General features: G+C 43.3%; 1 protein-coding gene across 2 annotated transcripts in view; it reads left to right on the top strand.

The window, feature by feature from the left end:
- The first annotated feature begins 8272 nt into the window (after positions 1 to 8272).
- Positions 8273 to 17232, top strand: part of arhgef25a (Rho guanine nucleotide exchange factor (GEF) 25a) — a 34428-nt gene continuing 25468 nt past the window's right edge. For both annotated transcript variants that reach the window (XM_080030838.1, XM_080030837.1), the window contains exon 1: positions 8273 to 8779. In XM_080030838.1, the coding sequence (XP_079886964.1) occupies positions 8674 to 8779 (106 nt within the window). In that variant the 5' untranslated portion in view covers positions 8273 to 8673. The remainder of the gene's footprint in view (positions 8780 to 17232) is intronic.

The raw sequence follows: 17232 nt of genomic DNA, 5'->3' as shown, positions 1-17232 counted from the left end.
TGACCATAAAAATTGACATTAAAGTAATTCTTCAAACATGTCAAACAGGAGACATGTGATTGCATTTAGCCATGGCTTTGACTGGCAGAGGTCAAAGTGTAGTTTCCATCTCTTGCTGTGTCAGTGGAGGAGAAGGGGAAAAGAGGAGAGGCCCCCACTTTCAAGACGTGGTTCTTAGGGCCATAAGGGCCATCTGTTATATGTTAGAAACAAGATGCCTGCTAGTGGCTTCCCAGGAATCACAGGACAGTGCCAATCTCCACAAATTCAGATCGCTTTTCCCCCAGAATTCTTCCCTTTGCTCAACTCCAGCTTACTTTGCTTTCTCTTCCTCTCCTTGTTTGTAAATCTTAACACAGTTTCAGTGTACCTCTGATCATCTTCTCTGTGTTTCCACTCCCTTCTCTGTCTTTGTCATCTCCAAATCCCAATGTATCTCTTCTTTCATTTTTCCTCAAAGCAATGTCTTCAGCAGTGCTATTTTAAACCTGTACCTTCAGTACACAGAGCTGCTGATCATATTTATCTTATATCCCGTCAGTTTTTTCTCTCTCTGCCTATTGAATCCTCACACTCCAGGCCATACAGTTCCTACTCTCACTCTCCCCAGGCAATATGTGTCTACTGTGTCTATTTTGTAACGTGGATAAGTGATGGATGGCCACGTGTGTTCACACGTGGCCATTTTACAATGGTATTCTTATTCGAGGTAAAATGCATGAAGTCACATCAACTGCACTGAACCAGGCAAACACTGCTCATATGAACAGACACACGCACACACGCACGCACACACACACACACACACACACACACACACACACACACACACACACACACACACACACACACACACACACACACACACACACACACACACACACACACACACACATGCATTTTATTTGTGTAGAAGTTATGCCCGAAATATGTTGTGTTATTTATAGGCAACATGATATTCTCAAAGATGTAAATAAGTGATGATAAACATTAATGGGAAGATAATATGCAGAAACTAGGGCTGTCAAACGATTAAAATTTTTAATCAGATTAATCACAGGATTACGTGGATTAATCACGATTAATCACGATTAATTCTACCATTCGAAATAGGCCCAAAAAATTACCATTTTTTCTGTATATTGTTATATGAATTGAAAGATAAAGGACAGAAGGTGAATATATACATTTAAATGTAGTTTTTATTCATTGAAAATCCAAATGATGGTGTAATTACTGCAAATAAATTATAATCAACTAAAACAACCAACTTAAATTTGGCTGTCTCTATTCAGCAAATATAGCATAGGCTATAATGGCATGTATTGAGTGAATCCATGGTTTTAAATTCCTGAATACAACCTGATTGCAGTTTGTTTGTGTGTCTGTGTGTAGAAAAGGCCCCAAAGTTCATAAGTTAGTGTTTGATATTTTTTACAGTGTGTTAAGATGTGTTTTATTCAGTGTGGATAACTGTCAGTTAGCTGCCGTGACGTCAGTCGGCCGGAGAGTCTGTTTAGTAAGTTTCCTTTCTCTTCTCCCTCGGTCGGATGTGTGAGCGTTGCCGCAGTAATCGATCATTCCACATGTGAAACGTGTTTATTTGAGTTTATGTGAATCACCCGTGAGTGAGTAAGTAGCCTACATGCAGTCCCGATCGCTGTTATAAATTAGGCTATAGTTTATGCATGTTATTAACGGCCACGATTCGCGGGTCGCAACAGCTGTTGTAACGTCTCCTCACGAGTCACGAGCGGAGTTTAAGCCTGTGTTTCTTTTCCCGCGATCTATGCTGCTGCTGTGTCTGTGAAAGAAGGAAAATAAAGAGCGGATAAACCCTACTCCTCCTCTCCTAGTCTCATGCTTATAGTCTGACGTGTTTGGCCATAAGTGCTGTTCTGGCCGACACCTCTGAAGTGAAACCTGTGATAGCAGATCAGCGCGGTACCGATACCTACATCCACCAGTTTCCTCCGCTACAGTGTGTGTGTGTGTGTGTGTGTGTGTGTGTGTGTGTGTGTGTGTGTGTGTGTGTGTGTGTGTGTGTTTGTGTGTAGCCGACGTTGTTGTCACGTAGGCTACACACACCTCTGAAAACTGCAGACGTTTGTTTCTGGAGCAGAATGTTTCTCCTGTTGCTTCCGAGAGCAACTGCCGCTCGCGACACAGACGTGGCCGTTAGCAGCAGTTATAGGTCCGTGGTTAGTAGTTTAAAACAGACTAGCGTGCTGCTATGTTTGGCTGTATGCAGCTACTGATCCTGGGTCAGCCACAGCGTAAGAGTGACTGTAGTGTAGAGCGGGTGGGATTCACGGGGCGGATCATTCTGCACATGCGTTAAATGCGTTAAAAAAAATTAACGCATTAATTCCAGAAATTAATCACCCTGCGTTAACGCGTTAATTTTGACAGCCCTAGCAGAAACCTTAAATAATATTCTCTGTGCCACAAATTTTTCAGTTACAGTATCGCTAAAAAATAGTGTCTTACAAAGTATTACAATTATTTTTGCTTCGATTTCCACAATTTCCTACTGCTGTAAACAAACCCTGAAATAATGAATGAATGAAACAAAAGGAGAACTTCGAGAGAGCTTGGAGAATAGAACTAAAATAAGCCCCAGCCCCTATTGTGTCCTTCCTGATGAAAAGCGATAACCATGAAAACACAGTTATGTCTGGCAAGTCTGGTACGGTGCTCGGCACATCATTGGAGTACAAATTAAATGACATCATTCTCCATATTCATGAGGAGATGTAACGTAAACTATTTCGAAAATGTTTGCCCCTTGTCCATATCGGGCTTTGTGAGAGGCTGTTTGAGTGTGCCATTCAAGGAGAACTGCTGAATCCCCAAAGGACCCTAGGACTGAAGTATGTGTGTGTGTGTGTGTGTGTGTGTGTGTGTGTGTGTGTGTGTGTGTGTGTGTGTGTGTGTGTGTGTGCTTGTTTGTGAGAGAGAGACCTTAAATGGGCAGAGATCAATCTGAAGTTGCATCTTATTGTATTCTTAGGGCCAGTATCTACACAGCATTACCTCTCCCAGGTGGATGGTTTAATAGAGCGTGTGTTTGTGTTTATTTACATAATTATAATAACTTCATGGTAATGCAAAGGTACACTGTGTCAGTTGATTTAATACATTCAGAATTGGAAGATATTCACAGTATTGGTACTGCCTGAAATATTGATCAAGTCCCTAAGCTTGCTGTTGTGCCTGCAATGACTCTTTTAAGGGCAGCTGAAAAAAAAAGTTTGGAACAAGACATTGGAAGTTTAACAATGTAATAAAACTCGCTATTATGTAAGCTCCATAAAGTCAAGGGGGAGCTGCAGATTCATGTGATAAATCTCTGTAGGTTCACGACTATGATTAACCCCTTTCACAGTGACACTTTGTTAAGCCAGAACCCATCTGGTAGTGGTGAGAGAGTGCCATGTGTATATCTCACAAAAACATGTTAATGATGTCTTTTCCCAGGAATTAATAGGTTTGAAAAAGTATTCAATGTGTGTATTTGTACAAGTTAATGTTTTGTTTCAGTGAAGTGGGTCAGGCAGGGCTAACTGGAAGGTGCAGGTCAGACCTTGAAGGATGGAGGCAGATGGGGACACTACTTTGCAAACACACGGACGTACACACACATACATCCTGAAAGAGTAATGTACTTACGCACTCCCAAACATGGCACGTACAGTTACAACCAAAATCAGGAACAATGATTTTTTAGCGTAACAATGTGCAGCGTGATTCAGACTGTGTTGAAGTGTAGTGGAAACAACAACCGTAATTTCTTTTCGGAGAGAAAATCTCTTTCCCTTGTGTCATGAATTAGAAATCAGTGGTAAAGCAGCAGTGCCTCTTCATATGTGGTTTGTGGGTTAGCTCTTGTTTTAATTAACATTGACTCCTTTGGGTGGCATTTTAGCTAAGGCTTAAGCCCTGAACACAGTCAGCAGCAGTCCCTGAGTCTCAATGCTAGCATGCTGCTTCTAGAGCAAGGTTCACAGGCCAGTTCCAGAGTGATAAAGAGAGAGAGAGAGGCTGTGGGTCAGCTAGAGGAGGAAGAAAGTACTAAAATTCTCTCTAAAGTACTACCACAGTCGTTTGTTGGATGGGGATATGTTATTAAGGAATGGGTATTTGTGTCAAAGCTTCTAATTGTGATCTGGGAAACACATATTTACGGGTGGTGTACGTCCCCTCATTGCTGTGCACAGCTCCTGCTGCCTGAAAGCTGCCCTGCATTGTGTAACAGTAGTGAGGTACTTAGCGGTCCTAGTGGTAAAGCGCACAAACTTACACACAGATGCACCCACGCGCAATGAGCCACACACACACCTGTCTGTCTCCCTTGTGTAGGCCCACAGTGTCATTTGGCCTAATTGGTCAAAAACAGCAGCTCTCTGCAGACCAGCGGGACAGAGGAGAAGACAACAAGTCAGTTCCTCTGTGGCTTCTTGCTCCATGACGGGACCTCAGCCAAAACCAAGAGCCTCCCCCTCACACCGGCTTGTCCTGAATGCCAGTTTGCCTTAATTGGCGCTCAGCTGAGAGAGAGAGAGAGAGAGAGAGAGAGAGAGAGAGAGAGAGAGAGAGAGAGAGAGAGAGAGAGAGAGAGAGATGAACCAAGGGAGGGAAAGACAGGATTTCAGCTGGATGATGGGCTGAGGAGAGGCTAATGTCAGTGGTGGGTTGGGGAACACACTGCGATAAGCAGTTGCATATCTACTGAACCGAGACTTGCTGCACCCATCAGTATTCACGCTTGTGTAATCTGAATTCTGTGTATATGCCTCTGCAGTGCAGATGTGTGTACATTCTACCGTACATAATGAATGAATTTACTCCGGCGGCAGGGCATAATGCGTTTTTGCAGTATTTGTATTTCAAGGAAATAACATTATAGAATGGTGTGCGTTTATTCGTGCTGATTTACATTCATAAATAATACGCGCGATCAGTCCCTAAACATGCCTCCTAATTGCAGCATGTCTCCTGCACAGACAGGGGAAAAGATACATTCTTCCAGTAAAGTAATAATCCTTATGCAAGCCTTTACAGGTGTACATGTGAAAAGTATACACTTAATTCATATTTCATCTCTTTAGCCGCCCAGGACTCTTTCTCCACACCTACACAAGCATACATGAATCATCTTTAGCGCGTAGGTGTCTGTGTCTCATACGGGAGATGGAGAGAAAAGGAAGGAGAGAGACAAAAAGAGTGAGATGAATGGTTGTCAAAGCACGTCTCACGTCTGACTTCACTTCCCCTGCTTCCCAATTCTTGCCAGAAGAAGAGCATTTATCCATATTTTCGTTAACATTCAGGGCCTTGTATATGTCTGTGTTCATTCTATAATGAGAAGAATACAATACCATAGGTGTTTTTAACATTGGGGCTGATACACAGAAATATGATTCTCACTCATAAACATTAGCACTCAATGTGCCACCTACACATCAGATTAAGCCATTCTCTTAATTTTAAGAATGCCAGTGTGTTCTTCTATTACATATTTCAGACATTACTGATATTGCAGAAAACATTCATCAATTAAAATAGAAAACGTTTTTTCTTGATGAATTGAACCTACCAATTAGCCATATGCAACAAGCACAAATACTGGATGCCTAATGGAAACAGGATGGCTTCTTCAAATTTCATAACACATTCAAGGATCCCCCCTACATTCACTTCATTAATTTTGAATGTAACTCAAAAGCAATGCATTCCTCATTATCCCTCAACTGCAGGCAGTGTGTGCTCAGTTTGATTCTTGCCCTGGTGTTTTTTGTTATACCATGTTCTCTCTTAAACCGTCCCTTCTGCTGTCCACATTATTTTTTTACTCAACCAACTTTGAATTGTGCTCCTGTGCTTAGACAGTGTGTGGCACCAATATCGCCGTCAGATAAGTGTAGACATTTGGCAGCGCAGCTCAATACTCCTCTGGTGAATTGCCCCTTCAATCAAAGTCGCTTTAGGCATCCATTATAGAGAGAGGGAGAGATGGAGGGAGGCCAAGGGGGAGTGGGGAGGATGGTGATCTATCTGCATCCCTGCAGAGTGTTAGTGTTGATGTGGCAAAGCAGTGCTGTCTGAACCGGAGGACTGATAATGCATCTGTGTCAGTGCAGGGTATCTTTTCTCTCTCCTGTCTTACACGTTATAACTACTTTACTTTGCCCTGTGTGCTTGTCTGTGTGAGGAGAAAAAAAATAATGCAACTGTGTGTGTGTGTGTGTGTGTGTGTGTGTGTGTGTGTGTGTGTGTGTTTTCTGCTGCAGTGAATGCAGTCCCCAGCCAATAGAGGTCCACACTTGGTCAATGTATGATGATCCACCCTTTGTAACGTGGGAGTGTGAATGTGTGTGTGTGTGTATGTGTGGATAATTGGTGAGGCAGTGAGTCTCCTGCAATGTCTCCTACAGACGGCAGAAACATCTTGACAGCAGTCTGTCGCCACTTTTTAGCTGTGGACAGGCGGCGGATGCACGAGCAACAGCTCTGCCAACCATCCCAGAACCTGACAGTGCACCTCAGGGATGCATGTGCCTGCGTGTGTGTTGGTTTAGTGGTTGTTAATACTCAGAATTCTATTGTTTCCATGAATATAATAATATATATATGTATATATCGGAATCTAGCATGTGGTGTTCGGGTCATGGTGATGATGAGTGCTGCAAAGTGAGATGAGATCACAAAATGAGTAATACTCTCAGCAGCGTGAGGCCCACGAGACGCAGTTTGTTGGTTTAGAAAATAATTGTTTGGGTCTCAGAAGAACAGGCAGTAAATCTCACAATAGCATTATCACTTCCTTGCCACTGTAGGTTACATCTTTAGGTGTTTCCTTGGATACGCCTGCTATACAATGTGACATATCAACGACTCTGATCTTGTCTGTAAGGAGGGCCGATAATCAGCTGGGATTTATAGCACACATCTAAATATAGTAAGCTGAGTGTGTGTGCACTTCTATGTCTGCAAATATACAACCACTGCAGCTTCTATAGTTTAATCAAACTGAGAGGAAACTTAGAAACATAGCCCAAACACATATGCCAATGAATGCGATGTATGATACTGAACCTCATTCACTCTCAGACACACATGCAAACAGATGCATTGTGTCACACGTACACAAACATTATCGTTTTCTGTGTGAAGAGTTGAAGTCCTGTAGTAGAAATTTGGTGAAGGCACAGAGCCTTTTGGAAATATGCTCATTTGCTGTCCTTGAGGAGTGCACTGTTGTGTTACAAGATGATATAACTTGTCAGAAACCTGTAATTAAACATTTGTAGTAGACTATTTTGCCTCGTTTAGAATATGGCAATGGCGATGAAAGAGTTTGTATAGGTTCTCTTTTGGACCAGGGTTGCTCTGAAGCGTCTGCCTGATGCGAGTTCAGATTTTGCTTCGCCTAGCGTATCTCAAAGACTTCCAAAGCTGTTGTTCTTCAGGCTGTTGGTTCCTTTGGTTAGACATGCCCCGCTATGTACTACGGTGAATTGTCAGGCTCAATGACACTCGCTCACTAAGAATGCCAACATGCCAACATTGTGAAATTGGAGACCGCCTGCTCGCTCCATGGAAACTAAAAGCAAGCATTATCCGGGCCCCTCCGATCGACAATGAACACAGAAGTCAATAACGGAGCTGTCGTAGCCGGGGAGAGCCCACTTGGATACACTCAGAGCCAGAAAGTGGAATATACTTACTGACTCTGATAATTACTATGTATACAGTTCAGTTGCCTTACTGGAAAACACCTGACACCTTCAAACCAACATGGGCTCTACTCTGTAAATAGCATTATGTATCATTACAGACCTGGGTGTTACTATTCCAGAGTCGGCTATGAGCGGACACAAGAGTGCGTGTCATTTATTCTGATCTCTGTGCTGGATAGTTGGGGGAAAAGCAGACATACACACACACACACACACACACACACACACACACACACACACACACACACACACACACACACACACACACACTCATAGAGAGAGAGAGAGAAACAGCTGAGAGGAGAGAAACAGAGGACAGGAAGAGAAAATATTAGGAGAGTGGGAACCTTATCCTGGAATAGCCAGCAACTAGAGCTGCAAACTCCACCCTTCTCTCCTCTCCCCTCCCCTTACTCCCTCTCCCTCTCTCTCTTTTTCTGTCTCTCTCTCTCTCTCACACACTCTCTCTCTCTCTGAGGCAAGTCTCCCAGTCTGTTATTTGACCAGGCCGTTCACAGAGGCGAGAGCTCAGCACCAAAACGGAAACAGGGGGAAAAAACAGAAGACAGAGGGAAGGGGAGCGCATTCAATATTACGATAAGCCTGCAGGAATGTCTCCTTGGCTATTTTTCACCAGCTGAAATATCCTGCCAGTGTGGATTTCTTCCCGGCTTCTGCTTTTCGTGGACTCTTTTCTTCTTTCCTCTGTCTGGATGTGTGGGCTCTAAGACTGTCTGCAGTCAGCTGAGACAGAGCGACCACTGACACCTCTTGGGGGATATACACTTTGAGGAGTATACTTCTGTGAGGGTGAGATAGGGTGAAACACAGCAACAGAGAAAGAGAGAGAGAGAGAGAGAGAGAGAGGGAGAGAGAGAGAGAGAGAGAGACAGTGGCGGGCCATGCCCACCTCTGCTCATGGTTCAACAGCATGAAAGGGGGCCACCATCGCCATCGCCACCACAGAGGCTGTGGCTGCCAGCACTTGTTCCGTAAAGTCCTGGTCAAGTGTGGCTGCTGCTATGCCCGAGTCAGAGGTCAGTGCCACACACACACACACACACACACACACACACACACACACACACACACACACACACACACACACACACACACACACACACACACACACACACACACACACACACACGCACAATACATAACAAATGACTGATTTCTATACTGAGTTTGTCAATGTCAGTCAAAGTTTGTTTGCCCTGGAGCTGGGTTTATAGCCCACTATACTATCCTCTTGAGAGTCTGTTTGTTGTGTTTTTCAGAAGCAATAACTGAAACAACTCAACTCCTCTCCTCTCCTCTCCCTCCGTTTACCACCTCTCTCTCTCTCTATTCCCCGGCTCTTCTTCTCCTCCACATTTCGTTAGAAGTCCGCCCACCTCTCCCTTATCTCCTCTTCCATTCCTTTGAGCGTATGCTAATGGTTTAAATGCAAGCCTGAATCCTCTCACCCAGCTCTCCCCTCCGCCTCCAGTCAGAAGCAACAGATGTGTGTCATGGATGAAAAAAGTAGTCCTTCCTACGGATGATTACGCCGTGTGAACAGGAAAGAGGACTTGCTTCCATCAGAAATCGAGCAGGAAAGAGACAGAGAGGGAGATGGATTGTGTGTGTGTGTGTGTGTGTGTGTGTGTGTGTGTGTGTGTGTGTGTGTGTGTGTGTGTGATTTAGAAAGTGTCCTCATCATGATTGTGTGTGTGTGTGTCAGTTGGGTATGTGCAGCACGTGGATGGATAAAACACACACAGGAGGACTGAGCCTCTCTGAAAAATTCCACTACCCCAAACAGCGAGTGCTGAACAAATCAGCAGTAATCCACCCCCCCCTCTCTCTCTCTGTCTATCCGTTTCTCTTGCTCTCTCCGACTCTCCTGTTCGTTGTAATTAAGTACAGCAGGAAAAGCAGCGGCTCATTAGAATAGTGTGGTTGAGTGGAAGCAGCGGGTGGCAACAGACTTTGTTTTAGAGTTTTATACGAAACCCAAGACTGGCTGTAACATATGAGAGTAGAAACAAATCAAATCTCTCTTTCTTTCTCTTCTATGCACTGTATGTCTGCCACAGTTGCTCCATACTCCCTGTCCTGCTCGCTTGTCTCGTGCCACACACGTGACCTCTCTGTGTCACCGTGGCTCGGGGGCAAAGTTAAAACAACAACGGTGTCTAATAGCACTATATGAGTTTACGCTGTGTGTCTGTTCCCCAGTTACAAGCCAACATCAAAGAGATAAACAGTGGACCTCCCCGCTGGGGCTCTGTACATGGGGAGGCAGGGGGGGGGTCTTTCAGATTATTGGCCGACGTTGTGGATACATACCTCAGATTCCTTCAGTTTAATCTCTTATGTAATTGATAGTCTCCTTTCCATAGCCCGGAGCTCCCCCCACTGCACCTCTACCATGTTATGATAGCAAATACACGCATATGTGGGGGATTGGAAGAAAGAAATGCTGCGCCTGTTAGAAGACATAGCAGTTAACCTGCATGAAGGCCTATAGCCCCAGCCACACTACAGCCTTTGGGTTTCTTTACACAACCTTTAATGTATCAGAAAGCTGTTTTTGGTCCTACGTGACAAGATGTGATGTTTCATATTTTACAGTTGGAAGCAAGAAAACCTCCTGATGTGGTTTTTGCAATCTGAGCGAGGAGAAACATGAGCGCTCTACCCCCTCTGGGGAAGCCACATTATAAAACGACAGCAGTCTCTTATAGAGTAACTTAACTATTAATGTGACGCTGTGTGCTCTATAAAAGCTCATTGACCATGTTAAGTACATTTCTATGTTGCTGCCACTGGTATGCTGAGGAGTTCACATACAGTCCTCTCCCGCCATTGACTGTAAAGCGGTTTCTATAATTAACATGATGTCAGGGGAGGGAAAAAAGTTCAGCTGTGGTGGACCCTGTTCTTTAAACAGAACTTCTTCTTTCTCACTACTTGCTGATCTCATCGTTTCAACGACCCTGACTCCTCTCTTTCACTTTATCCAATACAATTGGCACTCAGGACCCCGCGGCTTCTGTTGTGTTTACAGGAAAAACACTAAACAATGCAGGTCTGACTTCACCAGGCACAGCCCTCTGCACTTCAGGCGCTCTTGCAGGTCAAGCATGTCACAGTATCTAATAATGTCAATGTATGACTGTATATACTGTATACACACACAAAACACTAGCTGACTGCTTTCTATAAACTAATCGGAGTCCAAAATACAAAATAGTGGCTTGGTGTGAGCCCTCATTTTAATCTCAGTGATAGACAAAACTGTCCGATACACCGTTCATCGATTCTAAAAAGGACACTCCACTGAAAACAAGAGGAAATTGCAGCATACTGCGTGATTCAATCTCTACTTAGGCATAATAACACTTATTTGTACGCTGGCTGATGACATATACAGTGTGCCATTAACTGACGCCATATGTGTACCCTGCCCACTCCCATGAAGCAATCGGTGAATAAATGACTATACTTGAAGTCATTTCGGCTGCTGTCACTCAGAGTTAATGGCTTGCTCAAGACGCCCATCAGTTTCTAACCAAATCACTATTAAGCAGAGACCGGGACTGCAGTGCGTCAAGACAAACAGGCAAATCAATGGCTTTCTGTGGCCTCGTACGGGCACATTTATTTTCCCCTTCAATATCAATGCGTAAACAAACACAAGTGGTAGTGTCCTTGGCTAAGCATAATGTGTGTATAGAGGTGTTGTTTGTTGTTGCAATAGGTGTATTGCAGGTTTATTGAAGGGTGGACTAATGCCAGAAGGCATAAAAGAAAGAGGAAATACATGATTATATATAGATAGCGAGCAGGACGAGGGGAGGGCTGGGATTATTGATTTGAGTCGTATTCAACATGATAGATAAGCCCAAGAAGATGGAGGTTTGGTATAATGAAAGAGAAAAAACAAGCATGGATCATTTTAGCTCTGATGTCAGCCCTGAGCTACACGGTACATTAGCAGATTGACTGCTGGGGGGACATTGGTGAGCGGCTGCTTTCCCAGCAAATACTGTTGACAAGCCATTTTAAAATAGATGGTGTGCCCGTGCCATTGTTATATATTGTCCGCAGTCAATTGCCAGCTATAGGCCAGAGGGAGGAAGTACAACCTGTGGATTCACCCAATCAGATCTGGCAGGAGGGTTGTTTTTAGGAAAATGTTTTTTTTATGTGTACGGAAGAGGTGACGAAACGACGCAAGTGTTACCTAATTTTTCATTGACAAACACAGTGACTTTCAAACAAAGGAGTTCATTCATCTAAAGTACAGACTCCATGATGATATGATGAATGAGACACTTTTCAACAGTCCTTTTAAATAGATGGTTATGTCTAACATGATGTGTACCACCTGCATTTTCTAAGCATTCTTCTTTCTATGTGGCATATTTACTGCAGCACGGACTCCCACACACCTAGTGGTATTTGGTAAATCCGAGACACATAAACGCAGGCTGCCAAAGAAACAGCAGAAACAAACAAAAGATAAGGATGGTAACGAGGTGTAAAGGAAGTAAGCCCATATGAAATAAATACAATTCTAAAATACCTACTTTTTCTAAGTTTGATTCAGATTTTCATTGAACTGGCTCTTCACAATGCATTTGAAAATGCATTTCACGCTTGGTTAGAATATGCACAACATTTTTAGGCCTGCAATTTGCTCTAAATAAGCGTATAACCTGAATGTGTCAAAGGCAATACATTTTAAATGTCTTAAGCAGCTTAGAGGCAAAACATACATTTGAATTGGACCATGCACTTTTGCACTGATTTTAAAATAGGTTTGGAATACAACAGTTTCAACAGTTTCAAAATGCATTTGAAAGAGCATAAAGGAGTTTGAGTAAGAAGTTACATGTAAATTTTTCCTGAAAGTGATTTGGCATGCGTTTGAATTGAAAATGCGTTATGATTATAAAGTACATTGATGATACCATATACAATCTCACATATATGTATGTAATTTTACATACACACTGCAACTGTACTGTCATTTTGGCTTTGCAAACGGGCTCTCCCTCTGTCTCTCCACATATACAGATATCTTTGGTGTGTTTTTTCTCAACAATGTCCCTGTTCTGCTATGAGTCATTGAATCAGTAAGCACCTTAAAGTGTCAGGGAGTTTAGTTTAAAGACGAATTGGCTGCAGCCATAACAGCGGCATAGCATCTAAACCAACTTTTCCATCAGTGGTCCCAAAATATCCATCTCTTCCTCTCTAATCTTCTCTCTCTCTCTATCGCTCTATGTCCTCCCTTCGTGTTAAGAAAGAAAAGGCTACGTGCCGCACTGTCGCTTTGTGCATCTATATGTGTTCCCTGTGCGTCTGTGAGGGTGTTTATTGGCTAATGTTGACTCGTGCGTGGAATGAGTTAGGACAAGGATCCCCCGAGCAACACACACACACACACTCACACACACATACACGCAGGCATGCAGGCACACTCATGCACACACACAAACACAAACACAAACACACACACACACACACACACACACACACACACACACACACACACACACACACACACACGCACACAAACACACACACACACACACACACACACACACACGCATACAGGCACACGCACACACACACACACACACACACACACGCATACAGGCACACGCACACACAGACAATTGTCCATCAAAACTTCCTGAAGCTTAAAGTGACACCATCATCTTCTAAAGATGGTTTCGCTCAACCAACATACTGACTTTACAATAATATCATAAGACAAAAGGCAATCTTCACATTTAAAGTAGCTTAATAGATAAACAATATACAACTCATTTTTGTCAGTTGATTCATCGATTGATTGATCAATCGACCATCAGCTCTACATGTGTCCTATGTGTTCTTGTTATTTTGTCCGCCCCTCTTGTACTTTTTTAGGCTATTTTGGCAATGTTCAGCGTCAACACACAGCTCATTTGTTGCACTTTCTAAGGCAATTTGAAATAAAACACTAACTAGTCTTGATCACAGCAGTAAAATTGTTTTTGTCCACTTGCGTCCGGACGGCAGCCCGGAGGTGGTCGGGTTCAGTGTCTTGCTCAAGGGCACTTCCGGCAGTGTGGGTCTGTTTTTCAGATGTAGGAACTCCATCCCCTGACCTGTGTAACCCATGAGTAATTTTGATTGAGGATCTTTTGACAGAAAGCAGCACTGTTGGCAAACACAAGGGGGAACATTGCCACGACAGACCCAGAGTGTTTTTTTTATGTCTCAGCTGGAGAAGAGTCTTTGTCATCAGCTTATAAGGCAGAGTACAGACATTATGGAAAAAGCAACAGAAATAGCTGAAATTGAAGGTATGCTGCTGGACTGCTGCTGTGCCTTTTGCGTTCTACAGTCTGAGATATTTTTAAACATTGCGAAACCCCCAGCCCACCCTCCTCCTCGTCATCTCTCTCTCCCTCCCATCAAAACCCCTGTCACCTCTCTGCCGTGCAACTCATCTATTCCATATTGTTTCTCTCCGGCACGAGCAAGACAGAAAAATGACAGAGAGAGATATAAAGAGAGAACTGGAGTGACAAGGAGACTCGTAGAAGTGCAGTCATCCAAGCCTGTTGAAGATATTCCCCGGCCGGTATTTTTTTGGCTGAATGTTGCATGATTTGCTGGCTTGGAATGTGAACACCAAGTGGAGCATTAGTAAGACCAATTCTAATTTTTTCTCTCTCCTCCTTTTCCCTTCATTCCTCTCTCCCAGCTCTCTGTCTCTCTCTCTCCCTCTCAGACCGGTCGGCATACAGCCAATCAGACGGTTATTAATTATGTCTTCTTCCCATTTTAAATATTCCCACCATCTCCCCTTTTGACAGTTTTCTTTTCGCCCTATACTTAAACAGCCTTGGCCTGACATATTTCCAGGGCTCCCACACTCACTTCTCCTCTACGCTCCACTCTCTTTCCCTCTCTTTTCCCCCTTCTTCTGGGTTCTGTTTGTAAACGTGCAGAGGAGAAGAATGAGGGAACAAATTATGAAACACGGGAGTGCATTCCATACCTTGTTTAGAAAGAATTCTCCTACAGCACAGGGGGAGAGGAGCCACTTCCCCCTGCGATTCAACCCCCACTTCCAGCCCATATGGGCCTTTTTATGTCTGCAGTCTTCAGGGGTGACTAACATTTGTTCTTACCACACTATATCTCCAGTCTGTGTTTGACACACTCTGTATTTTGCTCTAACTGTGCTGTAATGAAGCAAGATTTAGTAAAAAAAACTAAAAAACTTGTTCACTTTCTACTCAGAATATCTTGCAAGACAATACTAACTGTAATTCTTAGCAACTAGTTGGTCACAACCATAACTTCAGTGTCCTCACTGGCTGTCAGAAGATAGAAGTCCTTTATTTCTGGCTTGTCCCCTCTGCAGTTCTCCCCAGAGGACACTTGATTGAGGCCTCTCTGAGAAACTTTCCAAAACAGTGCACCAAGCAAAGCAAACAATGGAAAGTGACAATATAAAAAAAAGTAATGTGGTGTTGTGTTGTGAAAAAGTGAGCTTGAGCTTTGTCTACAATCCAGATGAGCTGAACATTCTGATGCTATGTTAACTGACCCTGAGAACAGCTGCCTGTAGTGTCTGGGAAAATGGTTAGCTTGTTCTTTATTAAATGTACAGGCCAAACAGTCCATACAAGGGCCCAAAAAGCCCTAAACCCATTTTGTTCATCTGTAACTCAGATCAGTATAAATGGTCCTTGTGTGTTGACTTCTGACCTCAATTCTCCCCCTTGTGTATCTCTCTGTGACCAGAGGCTGGTTGTACAAGATCACGGTTCATCAGTTGCATCAAAACATTACTGAGTATCTTCAAGTATTACTACATCACAAAGTGAATTCCGGGTAAATTAAATCCAGGAGAAAACCTGTGGAAAAAATGTGTTTTACTGATCAATTCAGTGACAAAGAATGCGAAGCATAATAGAAAACATTTCTGTGAAGTCCCTGGTAAACTTTTCCCTTGTGTATGTGCCTGCTTCACAACAACAAAGTTATTGAACCAAAATTGAGCTGTTTTTGTTGTCTTTGTCGTCAGACCACATTGATTGTCAGTTGTCAGCAGGTAGCATTGATTGTCAATATAGACACACAATTTGAAGTGCAGAGATAGCCAGCAGCTAGTCTACTTCACCTCATCAAACAAACAAAAAAATGTTCACTTCATAACAACTTTCTCCTTGTGTTTTCTGTTGGCATAATGCAAATCCCCCAAAACAATTTTACGACCAGTTTTTATTTTTTCGTCCAACCGCCAAACCCAATCTAGCAGCAAGACTAAGCTTAATAAAAAGTTAGCGACTTAATCCCCAATCAATGTCAAACATCTGCTGACAACTACGAAAACAAAGCAGTCTGGTTTTAATGCAGATATAAACACCTTTTAAGGGCCCCACTAACCCCCTGGCATTATTTTGTCTTGCTTCACCTGCATCATTAAATTGTATTGACCTATCCAGCATTGAGAGTCAATAAGGTAGTAAACACTATTCAATCCATGATGTTGGAATCGAACCTGGATTTACAGTTGAACCCGAACCCCAGTCTTCTTCCTGTAAGACTGCATTTTGCCTGTTCATAAGACAGCCTAGCAATGGCCACGTGGAGAGCTCTTGCTCCAAATGTAGGATTTATTGTGACATGGACAAAAGCTGACAGGTGCAGATGTGTTTTTCATTCATTTGGAATTAGCTTTTCAAAAGCATCCTTTTTGTGCACAGCATTGTCTTACAAATACGTGTAAGTCATCAAACTACCATTTGTGAGTGAGTATGCCACAGACCGGCATATCTGTGTGTGATGCGCCAACATGCGCATAGGTTTGATTTCAGGTATTGCTGATGGCTAATGTTTTGTCCGGCTGTCCCTTATGCTCTTCCCCTCTGGGTTGGTTGCCATGGTAATTAGAGCAGGGAGAGGAGGAGAGCCATGGAAAGGAATGAGAATATAGAGTCTGGAAAGCCCATCAAGTCAGACTGAGCTCAACTGCACCAGCACCTCTTTACAGTGTCTGATTAGCACAAAAAGCTGACCTTCACTTTTGGTTTCATTCATTTGCGTCACCCTTTTATTCTCATCTGAAGTAACCGAAATGTCAGAATGTGCACTGTGCTCGGATGCTTGACATGATTGCGTATAATGCCATGTTTTGTGGAAATCGTTACAGGCGGGTCAAACAAATCCTACCCACTATTCACAACCAATTTGTTGGGGGATATACAGTAGTATCCTTGGACGTTTGCAGTTCAGAGAATTTACCTTGTATATAGCCATCAATAAAAACAGAAAAGAAGCCTAGAGATGAGAGTAGCAGAGCTGTCAGGCAGACTGGGGCCATGTGTAGAGGCTCCACATCCCCACGGCCCAGCATGCACCACTGCTATGTCTCCACAGCTCTCCTCAAAGGCCTCCTGACTGGCACTGCCACAGCTGCCATATGGTA

Source organism: Ammodytes marinus (assembly GCF_949987685.1).
Source record: "Ammodytes marinus genome assembly, chromosome: 7".
Classification (NCBI taxonomy): domain Eukaryota; kingdom Metazoa; phylum Chordata; class Actinopteri; order Uranoscopiformes; family Ammodytidae; genus Ammodytes; species Ammodytes marinus.
The sequence above is the reverse complement of the archived record's forward strand: the minus strand, read 5'-3'. Positions and strand labels throughout refer to the sequence as shown.